We start from the raw sequence: 23,625 nt of genomic DNA, 5'->3' as shown, positions 1-23,625 counted from the left end.
CTATAATGTAAACTCTTATATTATTTAGTCTTTGCCAAAATTAATGAAACAGTATGGGTGCATTAATACCAGCTAATTATTAGCTAAACTTACTCAGATTTCTTTAAGTTTTGTATAATACTTTTATGATCCCATTCATGATAACAGATTATATTGATTACTGTTCAAGGCGCCTCTTGACTGTGAAAGTTCTTTTCATCCAGTGATTTTTTTCCCTCCTGCTTTTCAACTTCTGAACTCCTTTCCTGGATATAGCCTTCTTGATTGATTTCCTTGAAGTCCTGATTCCTGTTGACTACATCATTTTAATTTTCCAAAGAAAATTGAAACCTTCTTATTTGTCCAAAGAAGAGTCACAAGGCACTTCTAGTGGGAGAAATGGCTTTTCTGAGGTTGGAAGAAGCCTTTTACAAAACCTTTTTTCTGAGGTTAGGCCTCTGCTTTGGAGAAAGCTCTGGGTTCCTCAGACATTGACTGCTTTTCAGCTCACTAGCAGAGCCACCAGAAGATTTTTCTCAGAACTTCACTGGAAGGATTTGAAGTTAAGGGCTCAAAAATTTAAGTGTCCACCTGCAATTGGAGTTTCTTGCAGTGAGGCTAAAGTACACTACAAGCTTGGCTTCAGTGAAGCTACTACCCAAATCGTTACCAGTTATTGGTTCCAGTGGCTGCTCTCCAGGAAAGCAGACCTTTGCATTTCTTTGGATGTCCATTGTATAATTTGTTTTATTGGATTTCATCTAACATGCAAGAAGTAGCTCCCTAAAATAATCTTTAATTCTTGAGCAACAGAACAGTAAAAGAACAGTAAATGGGGCTTGCAAATATAAACTAGTGCAAAGTTTTGGGGAATAGCTATGTTTACAGGGCTTTATAGAGAAAACTAAGAAATCACCTGAAGGCACCACTAGATGAAGTAAAAGGAAGAGGAAGAGGAGGGGGAAAGAAGAGGAAGAGCAAAGAAGGAATAGAAGGAAGAGGTAGGAGGATGGGAGAGCAGGAAGGAGGAGGAGAGAAGGAAAATAAGCTTGTGCCCACAGTGGAATGACTAATGCCTCAGAAACAGTAAATTTGTCGTGTTTAGGTTTCATGTTATGTTGCTACAATTTATACAATTTAAATGGTTTTCTGTTTTACAATTTATTTTGTAAAATATAATCACTCCAAAGTCTCTTAATTTTTCCATTGAACTCAAGATGCCTATCTTTTAAAGTAGCTGTGAAAATTGACAGTAAACCAATTAAATGGCATTTTCGTCCATTTTCTTTGCCTTGAGCAGAAATCTCTCATTTGAAAAGCAATTCCAGCAATTTAAATGAAAATCTCTTAGTGGCCCTCAGGCTAGTCTGATCAACAAAATCATCTAACCCCACCATGACCTCATCAGAAGCAAAACATTTAGCCTTATTAAGCTTTAGCTGCAGAGCTGTACAGATTGAAGTGAGAACACAGAGTGGAGCGACTTTGTACCTACTACTTTCCTGTGGTTTAAGAAAAGGACACTGCAAATAAAGGCCGCTTTCAAGCAATGGATGCACACACACAAAAATCTGTCTCCTAATTCAAAGGCTAAGCCTCATACATAAATTTAATTAACATTTACTTTTGCACTGGAGAAAAATTAATGTTGAGTTAAATTTTTAGCAACTAAACAATCTCCGATCTAGAAAAGGCTGTTTTGCAACATTTTACCCTTGCCTAATTTTACAATATGACTCCTAGTCCCAAAAGTTCTTTCCATATGAAGGATGAAATAAGATACATAGCTCTATGGGTAGCCTGCTGGTAGATACTGCTGTCATCTCTGTTGCCTGGCGATAACTGATGGCACCACAGTTAGGTGAGGATGTCAAGATTCTGTGGCCATGTGCTACAAAAACTACTATATGCTGTAAAATTTCTAGAGAAAAACCTCAGACTACCATGATTGGGCAATGTTTGGGGATGATTTGGAATTGTTTTTAGAAATGAATGATACCGTCACCCTGCTAAAGTCTACAACCCAAGCCATCTACCTACTACTACATTTCCCAGTTGTACATGGATGAATCCAGCCTTTAAAATATGCAATTAGAAATTATGAGTTAGGGGCCAGGGAGATGGCTCAGTGGAATAAGCGCTTCCCTGGCAAGCACAAGGGCCTGAGTTCAATCCCCGGTTCTGTAAAAAAATAAATTAATTAAATAAAATAAAATCTTTAAAAAAATAAAAAGAAATTATGAGTTACATTTCTGTATATCCTTTGAGTTTCTTTTTAGGATTTGTGGAGGGAAATCTATGAAAGGATGTCGTCTTAAACATGACGAGCTAATTTGCTAACAAGTAAGCACAATGTTATGGTTTGTGTCTAGTTGTCTCCCCAAAGCCTCATGTAGTCAGGGCGGACTTCTAGAGTTTATGATTAATTCATGATTCAAGGTTGGGATTACGGGTGTGAGTGCTGCTGGGATTATGGGTATGAGTGCTATACCCAGCCTGGGGCAGAGAGCTTGAATGTAACATAAGAGAGACAGAATTGCTCTCTGTTGCCATCATTTCTGTTACTCCTCCTTGGCTCCTCTGCTCTTTGCTGCTGCTATGAAAGGTTGCTCTCTGCCATGTGCCGCTCTGCCTTGGAGCCAGCTGAGTATAGTCTGAAGCCTCCAGTAACTGTGAGCTAAATAAACCTTTCCTTCCCTAATTTTAAGCATCAGGTATTTGTCCCAGCAATGAAAGAAGAGTAACTGAGGCACACAGCTTTAATGAAAAAAAAAAAAAAGATTTTGAAAAACAAAAATGTTACATGAAAAATATTAATTAATAACAGAAAATACCGACAAATATTTTCTGTGAAACATGTATCAGTGACATCAATTTAATTCTTCACAAAAATACTGATGAGTAGGAAATTTTATTGCACTATTGTAGAGACAGACAAACTGAGACAGAGAAATTATGTAATTTGCTGAGGCGTACACAGCTCTGCCTGGCTTAGCTGAGGAACCCAAGCATTCTGAACAGAGAGACAGTTTTGCTGAATAATGAAGAGACTATTATTTAGAATGCTTCTCTTTGAAAGTGAAATTTAGTTTTTAGCTTTGAGAGTTCTCAATTCATTATTGTAGCGTTCAGGGTATCTGTCAGTCTTATACTTTGACTTCTAGGACTGGACAAAGTTGGTGAATTTGCCATTATGTTGTTACTGGACAAACAGAACAAACTCACCTAGCCTCTTTTTATTTTCAGCTGAGTTCCATATTCAAGCATCTGTACAATATTGTCTTGTATCTCAATTAGGATGCAAAGAGTGTATCATTGGCATTTCTGATCAAGTCTGGGACTGCTACAAGAAGGTGGTGAATGGCACTTTTTAGAGGAATATCTACGTGACAGATGGACTCTTCTGAAGCTGTTAGGGCAAGAGAAGGGGTCTAGCGGGGGAAATCTGCTTTATCCCTAACTTCACCTTACCTGAACCACGCTCCTCATTCCTTTCTGAGTCAGGATATTGGGTTATCATGTTACATGCAACTGTCCTTCATTCTACCCACATGTGCTATTTTTCTTGCGTATTCCTGTTGACATATCTCCAGCTCCTGAGTGGTCTCTCTCTGCATCTTTTACTGCCCACATCTCCAAATACCCTTTGCACCCTCAGCCCTAGCAAGCCAGTGTTAAAGAAATACAACATTTTTCCAGGTACAGTAGAAACAAAGATGCTTGTAAATATAGCTTATAAAGCCGCAGGGAAAAGAAACATAGCGATGTTGTGAATCTGCTGAATTGGCTGCTGACACTACACAGTTGGGGGAAGAGAAATTATCACAGGGGATTGCAAAAATGAGCCCTCAGGTGTTCGGAGGTACAGCTCAGAGAATCATTTAGACAGTGGATCAGACAACACACAATTTCTCTTTCTGTCTGGAGATTCTTGAGAACCGAGCTTGTTACTTTAAATTGGTGAGCCGAATTGGAATGGATTTACTTCGTGTCCAGCGTCTGTCTCCTCAGCATTTTCTTTTCAAACACAGATCTCCAGACACTCAGTCTCTGCTCGCTGTTAATAATTTTAAAAGATAAAGTAAGTCCATTCGCTGTCGCACTAGTTCAGAACGCTCATGGATGCATGAAGTTCAGTTTTATGAGGTTATGCTCTTGCAACAAGATGAGGTTGGTGTTTGGAAATCAGTCATCACGAGTAATAGCTCACTCTCTTCCTGTCCTGAAAAGCCTTTTATTTCTGTTATTAATCAAGTCGTCTAAAAAGCATAAAATATTATTTGGCCCTATAATTAAAGTATTATTTGAAAAGCAGAACAAAAAACCCAGAAAATTTGTTAATATACTTCCTGAAAAGTCAATCAAGATAATATGTGCAATTTTTAAAAAGTCTGTCTTATTAAGGATTTACAAGGATAAGCAAAAAATTACAAAGGGAAAAACAAGTAATTACTGATAAGATAGAGAATATTACCCTGAATTGGAATTTAATATACCAAAAAAAATGTAAGTTTTTTTTTTTTTCTTGGAAAAGGAGCTGGTAAACTAGGAAGCAGAGGAAGAAAGCAAATTATTTTTTTACTTTTGTCTGTTTTAATGTGACTGTACTTTTTAATTTTAAAAATTCATTACTTGATGAAAAAATTATATTTTATTAGTTACCATGTGGGAGAAAACAAAGTAGCTCTAAGGTTTTCAACATTTTAAAATGAAATCTACAACTAGAAATTTGCATAGAAAGGAAAAGAGAATAAATCTGTCCTACAGTTAAGTAGGTAATATAAGTAATATATATTACACACTAGCTTTTTAATTCATGTCACATTTGATTTCTAATCTCATGTCCAACTGCTTGCAATTCCACACATATTTTAATTACAAATTGCCATCTGTCCACATATTTAAGTTTTGGGGTGAGGGTTATCCAAATTACTACAATTATTCTCCTTCCTATGATATAAAATAGTAATTAACATATCTCCTCACCCTGAATCCATCAAAGTCATGTGCACCTGATAGATTTACATAAACATATCCTTATTACTGGTGGCCACCAGAATTAAAACTTAAATTCTCACACTCAGCTGTACCATTTATGACTTTTGCAGCCTAATAATAAAAAGAACCAATTAAGATACTCATAGAAAAAGCAAGCAAGCAAAACAATAAGTGAAAAACATCTTAGAGATAGCTATTAATGGAAATATTTTTATGAAATGCCCAGATGACTAACTTTTTAATGCTCAGTGTATATATATATATATATATATATATATATATATATATATTCTGAAGTATTTTTTAATGGAAAGATAAGTAGATGTTTGCTTAATCTGCCATCAGTGAACCAGAAAATTAGATGTTATTTTAAATTCATTTTATGCATTATTTCTATGGATGATTGAAGCTTTTGAATATTAAAAGTTTTAATAGGCAGAGATTTTATTTTTGCAGTTTATACATAAATGATCTAATGTCTAATTTTAATTCACTTTTTATCCAGAAACTTAAGATTATAATAAAGTATATATGAAATACAGAGACGGAGCACAGGGAATCATGAATATGTCTGTGTTTACTCCGTTTTGCCATGAAAATGTGATCCTGGTACTAACACAAGGCATTAGCTTGATGTTAACTTCATTTTTAACTAAATTTGGGTCACTGTGTGGGGTGGAGAAGAGAGAAAGAGTTGAAGAAGGCGTGGGAACTGGTAAAGTAGGGAAATAAAGAGGGCTGTGGTTTAAAGTATCCACTTTGTTTATTTTCACAGCTTGTCTTCGTCAAGGAAACATTTCCCTTTGTTATTTTCCCTACGCCCAGTGCAGAAAAGAAATAGGTAGAAGCACAGTCAAAGAGAATTGACAGTCAATACAAGGAAAGCAATACATTTTTATTTAAACCTCTCAGCCCCTGCCTATTTAGAATGTTCTTCAATCAACTTTATTTCATCTGACTTTACTTAATCTGGTTTCTACTTTTCTTCCAAGTCTTCCATATTTGATCACAAATTTAAGATTCTCCAGGTAGTTGAGTATTTGTCAGATAGTTTTGTCTACTTGTAAGTCAATCACAGAAAAGATTCACCAAATCTGTGGTTCAGAACTTCTCTTAGCTCTTAGATTTTTAAAAAATAAATCCTAAAGGGTCCTTGCAGTTGTAAACCTTTCCAAGCACAGTGATTAAACAACTAAAATGAGGAGTCTTGCCCCAGCTCCTCTCTCCATTTTCTCTGCACCTGTCCTAGTTCATTTATGCCCTAACAAACTAGGACACAGCACTGAAAAATCCTATCTGCTTTCTTTACATTGATCTAATGGCACCTTGCCTTTCCCTATAAGCTCAGGCTGGATCTGCTGTAAGAAACACAACACCTGCAGGCTATCTCCAGTTACTGATGCTCCAGTGGCTCTACATTAGTCTTGCTACCTTAGCTGACTCATTCTAACTTTCCAATTGCGATTAAATAATTGATTGGATGACCCTCAGCACTGTCATGTAGCTCAACATCCTCTTGTTTGAAACCTCTTCCCTGATCCAACTTTTATCAAATAGTTTCTTTACCAACTAAAGTTCTGTCTTCATGTAGGTCAATGGCAAGTATTGGCTATTTCACAAAACTATTGGCTACTTCTTCAGTGTCCAAAAGAGAATATTTTTTGAGCCACCTCCTGCTTCTTTAGCTCTTATAGCCAACCTCATCTTAAGTGTTTTATTTATATCATGTCCCTTCCTGTTTTCAGATGCTAAGCTTCTTATAGCAAGCATACCTTACTTTTTCACTTCTTTAAAGCTTCCTGTATAATTTGTAAGCCTCTTGTATAGCCTCTTGTATAGAGCCTTTCATAGGGTCCCAATCAATGTTGATTGAATGAATAATGAGAAAGGAACCTATGAAAAGTTCTACAGAAGAGTCTTGTTGCATTTTCAAAGTCCAGTGTCTAAATTATCTTGGTTATGCCTATCTAAGTGAGATATAGAGACACAAGCAAATTCTATACCACCATATTTTATTAGAGGGGAAAAAAGAGAAACAAGAGAGTATCTTTGCTTTAGTGTTTATTTCCAAGAAGAAGCATTCAAGATGCCAGATTTTTTTCAAACTTATTTTGAGGCTCTTTTAAAGGAAAATGGCACTTTGAAGCAGCAAAGATGATGTAGCCATCTGCTTAAGTGTGCTAGCATCCACTGCACTATGTGCAGTCTTAATTCTTAGCAGCAGAGTCACTAACATGAAGATTCAAGTTAAAGCAGTTGTAAAATTGAAAATGCAAAGCTACCCTTATGTTTACCACTGTGTGCACAGATTTTAAACACATATTGGGAATTCACTTTTTCAAATTTAATAGAACATATCACTTAAATGTGAGAAAACACGGCCAATATCCATATTTTAATGTCATCGTATTTATATCATATAAGAAGACAGGGGTGGTGATGGTGATTCATGGCTTACTGGGCTTACATGGCTTCTACTGGAAAGGTAGAAGTTCCACCTTTCCATTTAGTCTCCCAAACACCTAGCACTACACTAGTATACCTACAGTGAACTTAAAAGACATAGGCCTCTATATTTTAGTTATAGCCCTTTTTTTGCACAGAATTTAGTAATTTCAGAAGTAAAGTTATTATCTTTCAACAAATCCAGCTCCTCTGCTTGACTCTCACTGATGCAAACAGCAAAAGAATAATCAAAGCCTCTCACATAGGCCTCTTGCAGTGTTCTTCCAAGCAAGTGAAGTCCAAAAGGCCTACAATTCATGACATTACCCAAATGTCTAGATTCAGTCTTCTAAAGTTTATCACTTACCTGCTCAAGGACTAAGGACTCAAAGCAAAGCTCACTCTTAAGGCGTTATGGAAAATTGTTTGAAACTACTTTTCTAATCATATAAGCCTATTATGTCCTGCCTTTACTCAAACTCAATTATCTACCATCCCAAAATACTCTACCACTTCCTCTTCTGCGTATCTTTGGATATTTTACTTGATTTCCATTTATGCTTTACTTTGTCCAGTCCTCTGTATGTTTATGCATTCCAAAAGAATGCAAAATTTAATTTACCTTAGTTCAGAGTAGGTGATCAGAAAATTTTGTTGAAACTTATGACTACAGATTCTTTTATCCTGAATCTTACATATTTTCTAAATCTTAACATAGGGAAAAAAGATCAGCACGGCTTCCATTCATCCTGAAGACCAATTACGAGATTCAGAGAAGGGCAAAGACCCTCGTCTCCTGTTCTTCTAGCACAGATGCTTGTATCTCTTCATTATACCTGTGGACTTCCTTTTACTTGCTTCTTTTTTCTATTGTTGCTTTTTTTTTTTTTTAACTTCTACTTTCTGGTCCTAATATTTAAGACCTCCAGGAGCATTCTCTGGCATTGCAATCATCTTTTATTTGTAGCACTTTAGGTTTAAGGTATTTGTAATCTCAGACTATCACTAACATTTAACTTCCAAGATTGTGAAGAAAAGCAAAATTTCAAAAATTTAAACTAGGGACCAGGGCTAAAGCTCCGCAACACAGCATCTGTCTGGTAAGTGTCAGGTCATGAGTTTAATTCCCAGTAACACACACACACACACACACACACACACACACACACACACACACTCAAATTGTATTTAAGTGTTTTCATTTGATACTCTTATATGAAATGCAGTCAGCATAGGTGACCTTAAAGTGGAAAAAAAAACCTTAAGATGATATACATGTGGTTTTGTATATGTATATATACACCTGTATCAAATGCATGCATTCAAATAATATAAAAATAAATCCACAGTTCACTTAAGCACCTTTTCTACTTCCATCCCAGTATTTTGTGTAGTCTTATAATACCAAAAGGTGAACTAAAATTTAGCAAGAAAGCAGAAGTAAATTGAAGCTGAAATTATAATCGATATACTTATTTTTCTTCTGGAAAATCTTTCCAATATCACCTCTCTTTTTTATGCTTACGACTTTGTGCTAGAAGATAATGATTTTCACAATATAGTCCTTTTGAAATATGGGGTAAATTAAAAATAATGGCTGCAGTGAAACTGTAGATTATTTAAGGTGAATGGGTAGAAAGCCACTTACCCCCGGTAGCCACAGTGATTTCACGTAGGAAATGGCCATAAAATGGAAAATCGAAGGACAGATTCACTCTCTGCAAAGAACAACACCAGAGATGAAAATCAATAAAGGGTAAAATAATAAACATAAAACAAAGGGCCTTATGCATTAAAAGGAGATGTTTCTACTTTGCCCTATTATTATCAGAGTTGACGTTTATAAATTAGATTATTGATGGAACTAAAGAATATTTTTCCTGATAAATGTTTAAAGTTTACAGAAAAACAAAAAACAAAAAACAAAACAAAACAAATTTGGGTTCTTAGAATCTATTGATCTATTCCTAACTTACAAGGACTACCTGAAAAGTTTGTTGTTGTCTTTGCTTCTGCCACTGCTGCTACTATTATGTGTTTTTTTACATTATCAAGGATTGAATCCTGGGATCACTGAACTACACCTCTAGCCATTGTTGTTGTTGTTGTTGTTGTTGTTGTTGTTGTTGTTGTTGTTGCAGAACCAGGGATTGAACTCTACTTTTGAGACATGGTCTTATTAGCTTTCCCAGGCTGGCTTTAAACTCGAGATCCTTCTCTCTCATTCTCCCAAGGGACTGGGATCATAATATGCACCACGATGACCAGCATAAAAACGAGCTGTTCTCTCTGCCACTGGTACTACACTTTATTGTGTAATTCTGATGAGATATTTACATTGGCCTGCTTTGTGGTTTGATAAGTTCCTCCAAAATAGTAGAGCATGTTGCACACCAAGACGTATTGAATGAAAAATCAAAAGGTTTTATGCTATTACTTATTCATTTTTTTCTTTCATATTTCATAATGAAAGACAATGTCATGGAAGAATATATTTATACCTACATATCTAGAACTGAAGAGTTTCTTTTTATACAATGAGATTTTCAGAGTAAGCATAGTATATCCATTTTTGAAACCATAGAACTGTAAGATAAGTAATACTATCTGTTACAGAGCTACTTTTACTTGGTACTATAGGACAAAAATAAGAAGTTCATTAATTGTGTCTTTTGTCACAAAGAAGACTTAGATTTGGGCTCATAATATGAAAAAAGGATACACACATGTACATACACATGTGTGTGTACAATTGCTTTCATATTTCAAATACAGGCAAACATTTAGAAAGACGTGTTGATATTTCAAAATTAAACATAAAAAATGTTTAAAAGAGACAAAAAACTTCTAGCTACCTAATATTTTTGAAATATGAAATTAATATATTGTTACTGGAAGAAAACATTAAGTAGTAACAAATATGATGAAATTAAATGGAACAATGCAAAGGATATATACTTAGCTGGTTTAGAGCCCAGTACCATTTAAAAGCTACCTATAGCAAAAGGCTATCAAGTAAAAATTCTGAAATTTCTATATTGCATCTTTCCCCATACACAAATGTAAGAGAAAATAGAGAAATATATTTATTAGAAACTAATTATTTTCATTTTTTGCAAATGATTACTTTTTCAGTACTCATAAAAAATTTCTAGTGACTTATTTGGCATGAAATTAATTTTCAGAAGTTGACAATTTTCAGAAGTTTCAGTTAGGTTCTTTTCCTTTTTAGTGAAAGCCACACCTTCATAAAAGATTTCTTTGCATTCTTGTTTTAGGCTGATTAAGAAGAACAACAAAACCTTTTCCACTGCACTATCTGAAAAGAGCGGTCACTAACACCACTAAGATGATAGCCGCAAAGCCAAAATAAACTTAGCTCAAAGAAGATACTAGAAGAATTTTTTTTTTTTTCTGGGTATTCATTTAATGAGGCTGCTTCTCCACTCCCCAGGCATTCCATACCCTCTCCAAAGAAGTCACTGAACAATAAACTATACATTTACTCCAATAGGGACTCAGGTAAACCTTAGATTGAAAAACTAAGGATGATATAATTTTCTGAGATTTCAGTGTATTCAAGAAACCAGGCACAATGCAACTGGATTAGATTTCCACACAGAAGATTATGTTTCAAATAGCCTTCACTGAGGAAGACTAGACTCTAATATGTGGAAAGACAGTAAGTACACTTTTTTCTTAGTCACTGAGGCAGAAATTTTGTCATGATGGCTAACACTATTTCTTTTTCACTGTTCTTTTTCATTCTCTTTTCCTTGTTTCCCCGTTCAATGAAACTTCTTTAGAAGACAATTTTGTTTATCCTTAAAATCCTTATGCTCATCTCTGTTGAGGGCAAGCAACTGGATGTGCCCTTGAGTATGAAATACATGTTGTGGCTTGGGTACCAGTCGTAGGTCTCCTTCCTCTTAGGCATCAGCTGCTCAATGAAGTTTCATCACTTTCATGGATTTCCAGTCCATGAGGTTGGCTTGGCAACCTCACCAAAGAGGTGGGCGCTCAGCGACTCATGCGTAAGGCATATTCTGAAAGTGAAGACATGTCCTGAGCAGCGATGAGCAAGACTCCTGAATTGCAAGGCTGATAGGAAAACACTCGTGGCCAGTGCCTGCCCTGATGAGGACCTAAGGGATGCACACACTCCACCTTTCTGGTCCTGCCGTTCCTCACTCACACACCCTTCAAAAAAATTTTATAGAGACACTTGCTGCAGTGAGTGTCCTGTCATTTTAATTGTTTCCGTGTTTATCCATAAACTGTAAAATTTACACCATCAAACATTCTCTCTTCCAGAAACAGTTTGGTTTGAGCAGCTATCACTAAGAAACTCAATTATTGTCGGCATCAGTATAAGGATAAGGGCTGGTCCGAGTGCAGTGGTGTTTACAGTATAAAGATAGGACATGAGTTCTCTCACCCACTGTGACATTTAAATATATTTGGTATTAGATGAAAGTATATAAATACACATATAACCAAAAGACTTTTAATGAGAAATAAATGATTTGTTAAACAATTTACCAATCTGTCATTCTGAAGAACAACATCAGATGCAAATGCTTCACTGTTTGAAGGATTCGTTTACCTCATCAACATGACCTGCTATCGCCTAATACAAAGTATCAGCAGCAATTTAGGAAGATGGTATCTTCTAAATAGCTCTGAAATACATGTGTTTTGTGGTCACTAGTGATGCTTTTCCCCAACTGTGCATCACTAATTTTGCTATAGCTTCCTCATCACATTCCTAACTCTAGTTCCCCTTAAATTATAGTATCTAGTACATCATCTATTTATTTCAGCACTCAGTCTAGAATCCCATTGTCCCTAGAAATAATGTCAACCTAATGAAAGTAAAAAGGAGCTCTAAGGTGAAACACTAATTAGTTCCTTCTTCAAAACTTTCTGCTTATGCTCCATATTCTAACCTGTCATTAAAAGTATCTTTTAGTTTGAGGAAATTGCCACTCTTTTTTTTAATGTATTTAGTACAGGGTCTACAGGGTCTCCCTACATAGATCAGACTCATAGTGATCCATGCTCCCAAGTGCTGAGATTACAGGCATGATCCACCAAGCCCAGTCTCAGTCACAGTCTCAGTGTGCCCCAGGAGTGAGGGACATGGCACACTGGGGATAAAACCCTGGTCCCTGCATCTGCCTAAGCAGGTATTTTAGAAACTTGCCGCACTTAATGTTGACTCTTGTATTAATAGATGACATCTCTTTGGATTAGATCAGTAGTATTACAACCTTGGACAGTCATCATCTCCATATTTTTCAAGCCTTAGTTTAGTTTTGGTTACACCCAAAACCAACCCACATAAAAGACACTTTAGCAAAGGTTAATCTGAAATGCATTTGATAAAGGATATGGAAGAAGTGATATAAAGAAAATTTAGTAATAGGCACCATATTGGATGTGTTATCACTATAACCAGTTGGACCCTGTCTCTGTGGAGACCCTCTGAGAAAAAGAAGGGAAATCAAGGTTCAGAATCATTTCACTGGAGGACAGAAAAGGCTGGGACATTTATCCTCTCACTCCTATCCAATGCTGGTTGAGGACTGATAAGCTGCCCTGTTGCCTTGGTTTCCTCTGTGCATGCTGAAGTGGGGGGAGAGAGAGAACTTGAGTGAGAAAGTGGAGCAGGGTATGTTGGAGTCAGCCTCTCATCTTTTCAGAATGGCTGAAGTGTCAACCCTGGCTGGGTTGCTGACTATGACATCTTCAGGATTCTCCCTTGACTTCTTAGTTCAAGTCATTAAGTCTTACTATAACTACTGTTGCTGTTGCTGCTGCTGCTGTTACACACACACACACACACACACACACACACACACACACACAGAGGTATAAGACTCATGGCTACTTCCAGGTGAAAATTACTTACAACCAATGAATGAGAATAATCTAAGTGGGAAACTAGAATTTGAACTAGGTTTGACTGATGACAACGTTAGTACTTTCAATTAGTGAGATATTAAAACAAAATGATGAATCACATTTAAAGGCAAATCTTAGGAAATCATTATTATCCTACTTTAACCGCACGCACAAATAGACACTACATAAAAAGAAGAAGAAGCTCTATAACTTTACAAAGCCCTTTGAAACTCAATGCTTATATATTCAATATAGTTTCCCTTGAATAACTGGATTTTTATTTTGTCTCTGGGTGGCATACAAGACAAGTGTTCGAAGGAGGTAAAGGACAGTTGTACTTGTTCAGCCAATCAGTAATCATGGATACTTCAGCTTATGCAGATGAGGCACTAAATCAGCCAATCGGAATGGGGGGGCGTAAGTACTTTGCAGTCACTGCAGCACTGGGGAAAGCATCACTAGGGAGAAATGACACAACCACCCAGGGCAGAGGAGGCACCCAGAGAAGGCGGTCCACCCACAGCAAGGCACTGCGGTAGACTTTGGAAGAAAGTATGTTCCATTTCCACAGAAGGTCGTTAGGCAGCGGGGACAGTGGAACGGAAGGGTCAAAAAATATAAAGTGAACCAGAAACACTTTGAATTGAGGCCTTAAGGGAATCTAGAACAAAGCACAGATTTCTGGGTGTCCAGAAGGTGTGCTCCAGTGACACCAAGTGAGAGAATGACCACAGGAAGAAGAACTATTTGTATTAGGTGAGAGAAAACTTGCTGTGTCACAAATTAGGTATTTATATTTACCTGTAGAGTAAAAAAATACATTGAAAATAACCCTAATTGTCTAGGAAAAAAGAACTCTTCTACAACGCTACTACCACCACCATCGCCACTAACAACAACAACAATACCTTGTTAGCAGAATCCCCTACATTGTCACAAAAAGCAATTATAAACAAACAAAAAAAAACATGCTAACAAGAGGCTACTCTATCACAGACAGTTTAGTATGTTGGGTCTCACCCCTTACGATGTTTAATGTTAAAGAAAATGATGCTCAGGAAGATGAACACATAGAGACCCAGTGAATTTGAGCAAAATACAAAATAAAAAATCAAAAGTGCAGCAAGCAAGAGGCCCTTAATTCAATCCTCAGCACCAAGTAAATAAATAAATAAATAAATAAATAAATAAATAAGAGCTTAAAACTCAGTGCTCTTGTGTGAAGTTTAAAAATCATTAGCAACAGAATCAAAGCAAGTGCATTTGCTAAGCACCCTCTTAGACCCTGTGGACTGTTGAAAAGGAGAGGGAACGGTAAAGTTGAGACAAGCAAAAGAAGCATTACTTTGTCACATGGTGGAAGATAAATTTAGTAAACATGCTTTGGCGCTCTTTGACAAGTAAACAGATCCCAACTGGTTTGGTACAAATTTATAGGAATTACAGACATATGTGACTTCAGTTTTTAAGACACAGGATGCTTTTGGAAAACATGCCCTGTTGAAGTTTTCTTTAGCAACAGGTTATCATGCACATGTAGAGTCAGACACATAGATTTCTAAGAGTGTCCACACCTTATCTCCCTCCCTTATGTATTTTTTAAAGTTGCTTATTGCTATCCATGATTACACGCATTATGAATTCTACTAATTCTGTTTTAATAACATAACATTGAAATCTGAAGCACACTCCCTTCTCCTTAATTTGTTTATTTCTCAGTAGTATTACAAAGAGAAATTAATTGGTCAACAGCTGCAAATCTTTGAAGAGAGCTCTTAAGAGTTAAAAATCGAGAATGGGCACATTTATGCTAATCAAAAGAATTTTTTATAAACATCATTCATAAAAATTGCTATTTGTTTTAAGATAATTTCATATTTATAGTAAGGAAGCTTTGCTTTTTTGGTCCCACTAAGTCGATTTTCTTAGTACTTACTTTAACTTTGAAAGACAGAATATTCGATTTAAAATCATTTAAATAATTTTCAAAGGGCACTACTTGTCTCCTAAAGCTGGCAAATAGGTGGGATGCTCTTATGATATTGCAGTGTATGAAAAAATTCTCATAGCTTTTATTTAAAAATTTCAAAAACAGCACATAAAGAATTTTAGTTCATTTCTTTATAGCAAGTATAAACAATGAAAGAAATTACAAAATTTTAAATGCATATTTGCTTTATTTATATAAGATTTATAGCAGCAATAGCTTATTTTAGTAAAACTGGTGTCTCCAATAAAAATGACTGAATAGACCTCAGACACCCATAATGAATTTAGTTTAATTTGTGGTGTCATATTCAAATAGACACAACAACCAACTTTTTGAAGCTGAGTAAGGTTCCGATAAAATGCATTGACTTATAAATCTTTTAAATAGATTATTACAATCTTACTATTTTACTAATCATGAGGCAATACATTTTACTATTTTATTTTAAAGGAACTGCACATTTAGATTTTCAATTATTTTTCCTGAATTCTTGAGTAATCTGGGACAAAGAGACCTAAAATTATATTCTAGCTTTAATACTTAGTAGCTGTGTGATTTTGTAAAACTTTGTTCATCTCTAATGTGAAGACATTTCTTTAACAGTTTATTTAAAAGGATAACATGGGGGCCAGGGTTTAGCTTAGTGGCACAGCACCTAGGCCCTCAATTTGATTCCTGGTACATGAAAACAAACAAACAGACAAACAATAAAATGACTGAGTAATACATAAATCATAAGCACCCAAGTCAGTAACACTTTACACTAAATGCTGTGTATAAATACATGTTCTATAGCAATAAATATTACCTTGAAATTAGTTTCTTAAATAAGGTCATCATTCCTAGTAATAACCTAAGAGACTTAATATTTATGTTCATTCTACTACACAAATACGTCACCCCAATCAGTTTTTTAAAAAGGATGCAACAAATTCAGGTAAAGCTTTCTCAAGTAGAATTGATGTCATAGTGATGTGCTATGTTTCTGGGAGGTCACACTGCCTCCCCTCTTACTGCACTGAGATGCGGTCATGCTGCACTTCAGGAACACTTCTGGAACACTTCTGTTTGCAAACAATTCAGCTGGCATACAAAAGCATTCAGCAAAATGTTGCTTCCACTCCAACTCTGTACCTCATGATAGAAATGACAAAGGCCACCCTCCCCACACAAACACAAAGGCAGCTATCTTCCCCCAAATGGTAAAACAAATAAAATATATAAACCAAGGTACTACTGTAATCATAACTAAGTAGCTGTAGATTTTAGCAGAATGGAATTAGCATTTAATATATGAAATTATCATGCCAATTATTTAGCTGTTTTTAATAAACATAAATGAGAAAATCAGTAAGGATAAGTATGACATGAGGCATATATTTGTAGTATCTCAAGTACTTCCCAATGGGATATTTGTAGATTATAAAAAGAAAAATAAGGGCCAGTGACATAGCTCAGTGGACTAAAGCACCTGCTTAGGCGAGCTTAGGCAAGTGCAGCGACCAGGGTTCCATCCCCGTCACTACATGCCATACCAGCCCTGCCCCCAGCATGGGATAAGCCATCCAGAGTCCGGGCATAGTGGTTCATGCCTACAATCCCAGCACTGGGGAGGCTGCAAGCAGGAGGATCACCACAAGTCAGAGCTGCATAGCGACACCCTGTAACAACAAAATACATTTTAAAAAAAGAAAGAAAGAAAAGAAAAATATAGATAGATAGATATAGTATATATAATATATAGATATATAAAAATATATGTAATATGTTATATAATATATATGTGTTTGTGTGTGTATGTGTGTGTTTCACGGTTCTGGGGGCTGGGAAGATACAGATCAAGGGGCAGTAATTGATGAGGATCGTTTTGCTTTACCATAAATGGTGAAAAACAGAAAGGCAAAAGAGTACACAAAGAAACAGAGATAACAAGATAATACCAAATCCACCTTATAACTGATCCACTCTCAACCAAGTTACTTGTTTGACAACACCATCCATCGCTTCATTCATTCACAAAGGCTGAGCCCTCATGACAGCAGCGCCTACCGGGAGGGTTCTCCCCATCATGGTAGCATTATCGATGTGGTTTCCAACATTTATACCTTAGGGAACAGCAAACCAGACCAATGTACCACCTGCCATGATTCAAGAAGGACAAAATACCATTCACTGCACTTCTGTCTAAAACAAAGATCTTTTTTAGTCATGAAAAGACAATGGACATTCAGATAGACACTCAAAATTGAGGCCACACATACAGAGTAAACTTCAAAAGCCGTCAAATTGATGAAAGACAAAGACTGAAGAAATTTCATGGATGAAGGAGAACAGATTTGACAAATAAATGCAGTGTGGGTCCTACACTGGCGCTAGACAAAGGACAATTTGTAACAATTACAAAAATCAGAATAAAGCCTGTAGAATACCTAAAAGCATAGTAGCAATGTTAATTTCTTGAAACTGATTACCATTCTAATGTTAAGAAAGGTGCTAACATTTGTAGAGCAAGGTGAAAGGAAGATAGGAATTCTCAGTGACTTTCAAAAACTTTTTACAGGCCTGAAATTATTTCATAACAGAACTTTACAGAAAAGTTCAGTTAATTCAAATGACTAGCAGGTACTAGAACCAAGATTTCAATCTGCATATAGCTCACCACCTTGACCTGCCAATACAGTAGAGTGCATTGTTTTAGCAGATGATCTGCCTGCTGGGAGATCAAATGTTTCTGTTTCCCAAGCTCCGAGTATAGATCTAGAAACTTAGTTTCTTCTTCTGTGTTAAATCTTTAATTAATTAATTAGGTACAAGGTCTCCCTATGCAGCTTGGACTCAGTGATCTTTCTTTCAGCCTCCCCAGCCCTGGGATTACAGCCATGTGCCATCATGCCAAGTTTCAGTGGCAGGGTTCCACGGCTGGCACAGCATGCAGTACCAGGGAACAAACCCGAGTCTTTGGGCTTGCCAGGCAGGCTACTTTCTAATCTTGCAAAATATTTACTTTGCCTTTAAAAATTCTCAGTGGTGACTGTGTGCGTCTACCTAGAGAAATAACTGATAGCACTTCAGTCAGAAAAGTAATACAGACTGAGAAGTAGTAGAATGATAAATATAAACAGTACAGTCATGTGCTGAATAAAGATGCCTCATCAGCCAAGGGCTGCAGGTACAACTGTGGTCCCCTAGGATGAAGCCGTCACCACTTTGCAAGTCTACTTACTCTCTTATGGTCTCACAATGACAAAATAGCCTAAGGACACTTTTCTCAGAACTTATCCTCTTTGTTCAGCAATGCGTGACTGTTTACAGACATGCATAGGAAAAATTAAAATTGACAGGTTTCTGCAACAAGCAGATTTTAGAGAGGAAAATAGAATGAGGAAAAGCATAGATGCATAAATAATGGGCATGTGCACTTCTTTTGGATATGCTACCTAAGTAAGATATGACTTCCAGGCTACCAAAGAGTCTGTGTCCAAGATAAAATAGTGCAGTGGGCACAGTAAGTAACCTTGCCCTTTCCATGTAAGAGTGTTTTTGTAAATGCAATTGTAACCAATTCTCACTCCCACAGGGGGTGGATAAAAAAGGACATGGGTTGTTAACCAAGTGACCGAAAACACTGGACACCTAATTAAAAGATCAAAATGTTCATGGAAAGGGGCTAATCAGTATGCAAATATACAAAGAACTGACTATTCCTTTTGGAAACACAGCCCATCAACTGGACTGATTTTCTAGCTTAGAAATTCTAACCTCTTCACCACTTTTTCATAGCACAATTGGCGGTTTAATTGACCTAGGTTATGGAATGGCACACTTGAAGGGATATTCATAAACTTGATGCTACCTGATGCTGTCTCCTGGGAGATTATATAGACTATTACTGGATCTCTTGATCACTCACTTGGGTTTATTGCTATTTGCCTATATTTGCAAATGATGAGAATTATTCAAGTTATTAATGGCCATGTGCAAATGCACCCCTTCGGCCTCTCATTGATTTTCAGCTTCTGACTGGCAGGAGGTGAGATCTGATCTCCTGCTTTTCTAACAAACTCCAAGAGCTATGGCTACAGCCCGTTTGAACTCATTTTGAGTAGCAAGGAGCTGCATGATATAAAGGGTCTTTTAATTTCTAAAACACTGCTATAAGAAAAGTCTTGTAGGTGCAAAATGGGTTAAAAATGAATACACTGATTTCTGGGTGATATTATCTCACTTTACTTATCTGGTTGAGCTTATAATATGACATGAAATTTTCCACTAAAGGAATTGAGAGACTTGCTAGACTAGCACATTTAGAGCAATGATTTGCAAAATCTCTTTCCAAACCAAGAACACCTGGGAAGTGTGGCAGTCTTGTAACTTCCTTGACCAGTGATCCTTAAACAGAGGAGAAAGATATTCCTATGAGTTTGTTGTGTACAGCTTGAAAAGCTCCTTCCAATCCTCAGGTTACAAACTTTCCTTCAAGGTACAGGCTGTCCACTTTCCAGTTAGTGGAAAATGACAGTTTTAAAGTTAAATATTTGCAAAAGGATTATTATTATCAGTGTGACATGTACCTCTAACTCTGTATCAGCCGCTGTTGGAAGCATTGCACTAATGTTAACTTACTGAATCCAGTAACCACTTTAGAAAGCAAGTGCTGTTATTATTTCCATTTAGCAAATGAGGAAAGGGACCAGCAGAGAGTGATTCCATGTTCCAGGTCACCAAGCTAATAGCTGACAAAGTGTAGACTGACATCAAGCTGGTCCTACTCTAAGTGCCTGTGGTTCAACACTTCCTCTGGCAGCCTGTGGACAACTGAGGTCTTATCACTTGGAATCTAGTAGGCACAGTCCATCTTTGTGACTAAATCAAAACTTGATTATACATTGAAACTGACATTCAGGTGATGTTCAGTTCTTCCTTCATTTTCAAATTTTGTTTTATTGAGAAATAAAGAAAAGCTATAAAAATAGTACCAAAAGATTCTAGTTTTTACCCGGATTTCTCAGTGTTTTCACATTTTACCTCCTTCGTCAACTTCTTGGCTTTTAAAAAGTTAAGTAACTCAGTGCCCATTGATAGTGTCTAGTTCTTCCCTCATAACATGCGGCCCATGAGCACAGCGTAATCCACATGTAACCAGGACTGATGTGTCTACCCATGTTCCAATTATCACACTTGAGCCTTAGTGCTGTATGATAGGAAATTCCAGGCTGAGCTGCTGCTCTAGCTCAGTGATCAAGCACTTATTTGGTGGTTGTGAGAACCTAGGTTTAAGGACCAGCAGGGTTCAAGAAAAATTCCTGACAGTCCAGCACAACGGAAGTCTTGTGTAAGACTTGAAGTAGTACTTGTTCTAGTACTTGTACTAGTGGGAGGAAACAGACATACACAAAGCTATTACAATCAGGTATTTAAAATTACCCTCAGTTGGTCCGACGGTTGTGGGTTATTGTTAAACTGATTAAAATTACCCTCGAAAGCTATTAAAATAATTACATACCCAAGAAATCTTAATAGTAACATGCTTCCAATCTTTTATGTTATGCAATTTAAAATTTTCTATAAAAATGAACCCTACCTGTTTTCACCCATGTTTACTCTTAGCGAACATTATACTCCATTTATATGTTGTGAAACTTTTGATGTTACAAATCATTTTCCTTGCAAGAGCCATGTAAAATCTTTATCATTTAATAACTTCAGGGTGAGAATGTGTCTTACACTCATGTTATCTAAAATGAAACCATTGCAAGCCTTCTTAGTCTCCTGGAGAGATCTCAAAGAAAAGGTGATCTAATATTGGGGAAGAAAGTCTCCAAGGAAAGGCAGAAAATAATAGACTTTTTATCACACCTGAGACATGATTGAGGAGCCTTCTTCTTTAACAGCTTCTGTGATTATGGAAGGATAATGTAAGACCTTCAACAGGGTTTTATGGATACGAAAGTATTTAACTGACTCATGACTTTTCAAAGGTGAGTATATATTTATCTCTCTAGAGTTAGTTAGAAAATGTATTAAATTAGTTGCTAAGACTAATTTTAAATTTTAAACTGCCCATTCTCCTCTACAGATCTCTGGTGGAGAAACAGAATGAAACTGCAGTGAAATATGATAAGCTGAAGTATGATATCTTTTTAGGAAAGAAGATAGTTTCTTGTTTTGGTAACCTGTGGTTTGTTAGATGCATAAAAGTTAATACCTATAGATTTTATTAGGCATGTGTATAAATGACTCCCTTTAGTAGCTTCCTTGTATAAAATGTGCTTCCTAGATTCAAGAAAAATAGTGACACATCCCAAATGATTGGCAATGTACTTCTACTTATGTAATTGTGTTAGTAGAAAGAATTTGCCAAATTCAATGTGCTAAAGGAGACTACTACATTTCCTTGGCACACAGAAAAATAAAACTCAGTTATTTTAATCGTGTTAGTGGAGGGGGAAATGTTAGTCTCTCTTTTGTCATAAAAGGCCAGCAGCTAATACTTGGCACAGAAAAAATTTGTCTCAAAATTGGTAAGTGTCTTAAGTATAACAGTAAGAGTAAAATGAATTAATGGTAGGCAGTGTTAAAGTGCTTTGGTAATTATTAAGCACCATAATATCACATTTTACTCTGTCCTGTGCAATAGACAGAATTAGTATAATAACCACTTAAAAGAGGGAGAAAAAGGAAGAAAATTTAGGGCTTTTCTCAAGATCTTCCATAATGAACTTGAACTTGGGCCTGAAGATGCCAAACCTCATTTTTTAGTTCCTATTATTCTCAAATAATGTAACTTGTATTCACTTTTTAAATGTACAACTGGGTTCAAGAATAAATTGAGCTTTCTAAGGATCTGAATTTCATTAACATTTTATAACTGTCAGAGTGGCCTGGGGGCTTAGAATTCAATTAGAACAAAAACATAAATACAATTAAATAAAATGCTGCAGCATGCCAAGTGAGTGACTGCCATAGTTTGGGTGTTGAATGCCTTCCAAAAGCCCACGTGTTTAAAGCTTGTCCCTAGCTTGGCACTACTGGAGGATGGCAGAAACCTTTAAAAGTGAAGCTTAGTGCAAAGTTTAGGGGTCACGGGGGTCATGTACTCAAAGGAGAAGATGGGGCTCCAGGCTCTTCCTTTTCCTCTGTCATTCACTTCCAGGCCTCAGAAGATTCCTCTGGAAATTCTGTGCTCCACCATGACACACTGCCTCATCGTCCACCCAGAAGCAACTGATCCAAGTGACCATGGAATGAATCCTCTGAAAACACGAGCCAGAAGAAACCTTTCCACCCTATAAGTTGATGATCTTAGGTATTTTGCTATAATAATGGAAAATTGGTTAATATAATTTCTTTACATATCCATAAAGGGTAATATATAAGTTAAAATTAAGCTATAGAGAGACACACAGCCGAAAGTCATCCCAGTCTATTATTCAACTAGAAGAACAGGTGATAAAAACAAAGAAGTCAAGGCTGATGAAAAGTGTATCATACCAAAAATGAAGCCAATTGGTGAGGATTCAAAAAGCCTTTTCACACAGTCAAAACTAAACATAAATGAAATCAACCTATGCTCAGTGTTGTGGATAGATGTACTTTTCAACTTTCTCATCGCTGGGATAAAACCTTTAACACCTGGAAGTTAAGTCAGAAGAGGTTTATTTTGGCTCTTCATTGAGTTTGTGGCCCACTGATCGTACGGTACAAATAGTGCAGCGGAAGTGCCTAATAGAGGGAGACTGTTCACCCCACAGTGGCCGGCTGGGGAGGGAAGAGAGAAAGAGCGCCTCAAGATCATAACCTACTCTCCCAAGTTGTCCCCCTAGGGCCCTGCCCTTCCAACCAGTCCTCACTTCTGAGTGGAGACACTGAAGGAACATTTGATTTCTAAACCATAACAACAGAACTCAGACAAAATTGGAATGTTGTAAGTGATAGCTTAGGGCTAGGGAGATAGCTCAGTGCTCTAAGTGCCTGTCTGGCAATCACAAGGACCCAGGTTCAATCCCCAGCACCTCAGGCCATGCTGTGGAGCTGGCTCCTGAAACCAGTCATGGTAGTGCCTGTAATTCCGGCGCTGGGGAGACTAAGACAGAGTATCATCAGGAGTCCGAGCTGCCCCTGTTCTATATTCATGCTACTTGCTACATGACTAGCTTCTCCATTTGATTCCAATTCAGTCAATTTTACCTGAGCAAATGTGGATGTAATCTTGTTGGTTGACCGTAGTTTTGTCCCATCTCATGATCACTAGCGAGTTCCCATGTTTCCCACCTTGGACCTTCCTCACCGCATAGTTTTGTTCTATG

General features: G+C 36.7%; 1 protein-coding gene across 1 annotated transcript in view; it reads right to left on the bottom strand.

The window, feature by feature from the left end:
• The window catches only part of Plxdc2 (plexin domain containing 2), a 436,032-nt gene that overhangs the window by 183,382 nt on the left and 229,025 nt on the right, over positions 1-23,625 (bottom strand). The window contains exon 4 of the mRNA XM_004644757.2: positions 9,071-9,140. Within this exon, the coding sequence (XP_004644814.1) occupies positions 9,071-9,140 (70 nt within the window). The remainder of the gene's footprint in view (positions 1-9,070; positions 9,141-23,625) is intronic.

Source organism: Octodon degus, unplaced genomic scaffold, assembly GCF_000260255.1.
Source record: "Octodon degus isolate 3935 unplaced genomic scaffold, OctDeg1.0 scaffold00208, whole genome shotgun sequence".
Taxonomy (NCBI): Eukaryota; Metazoa; Chordata; class Mammalia; order Rodentia; family Octodontidae; genus Octodon; species Octodon degus.
This window is presented reverse-complemented; position numbering and strand designations above follow the sequence as displayed.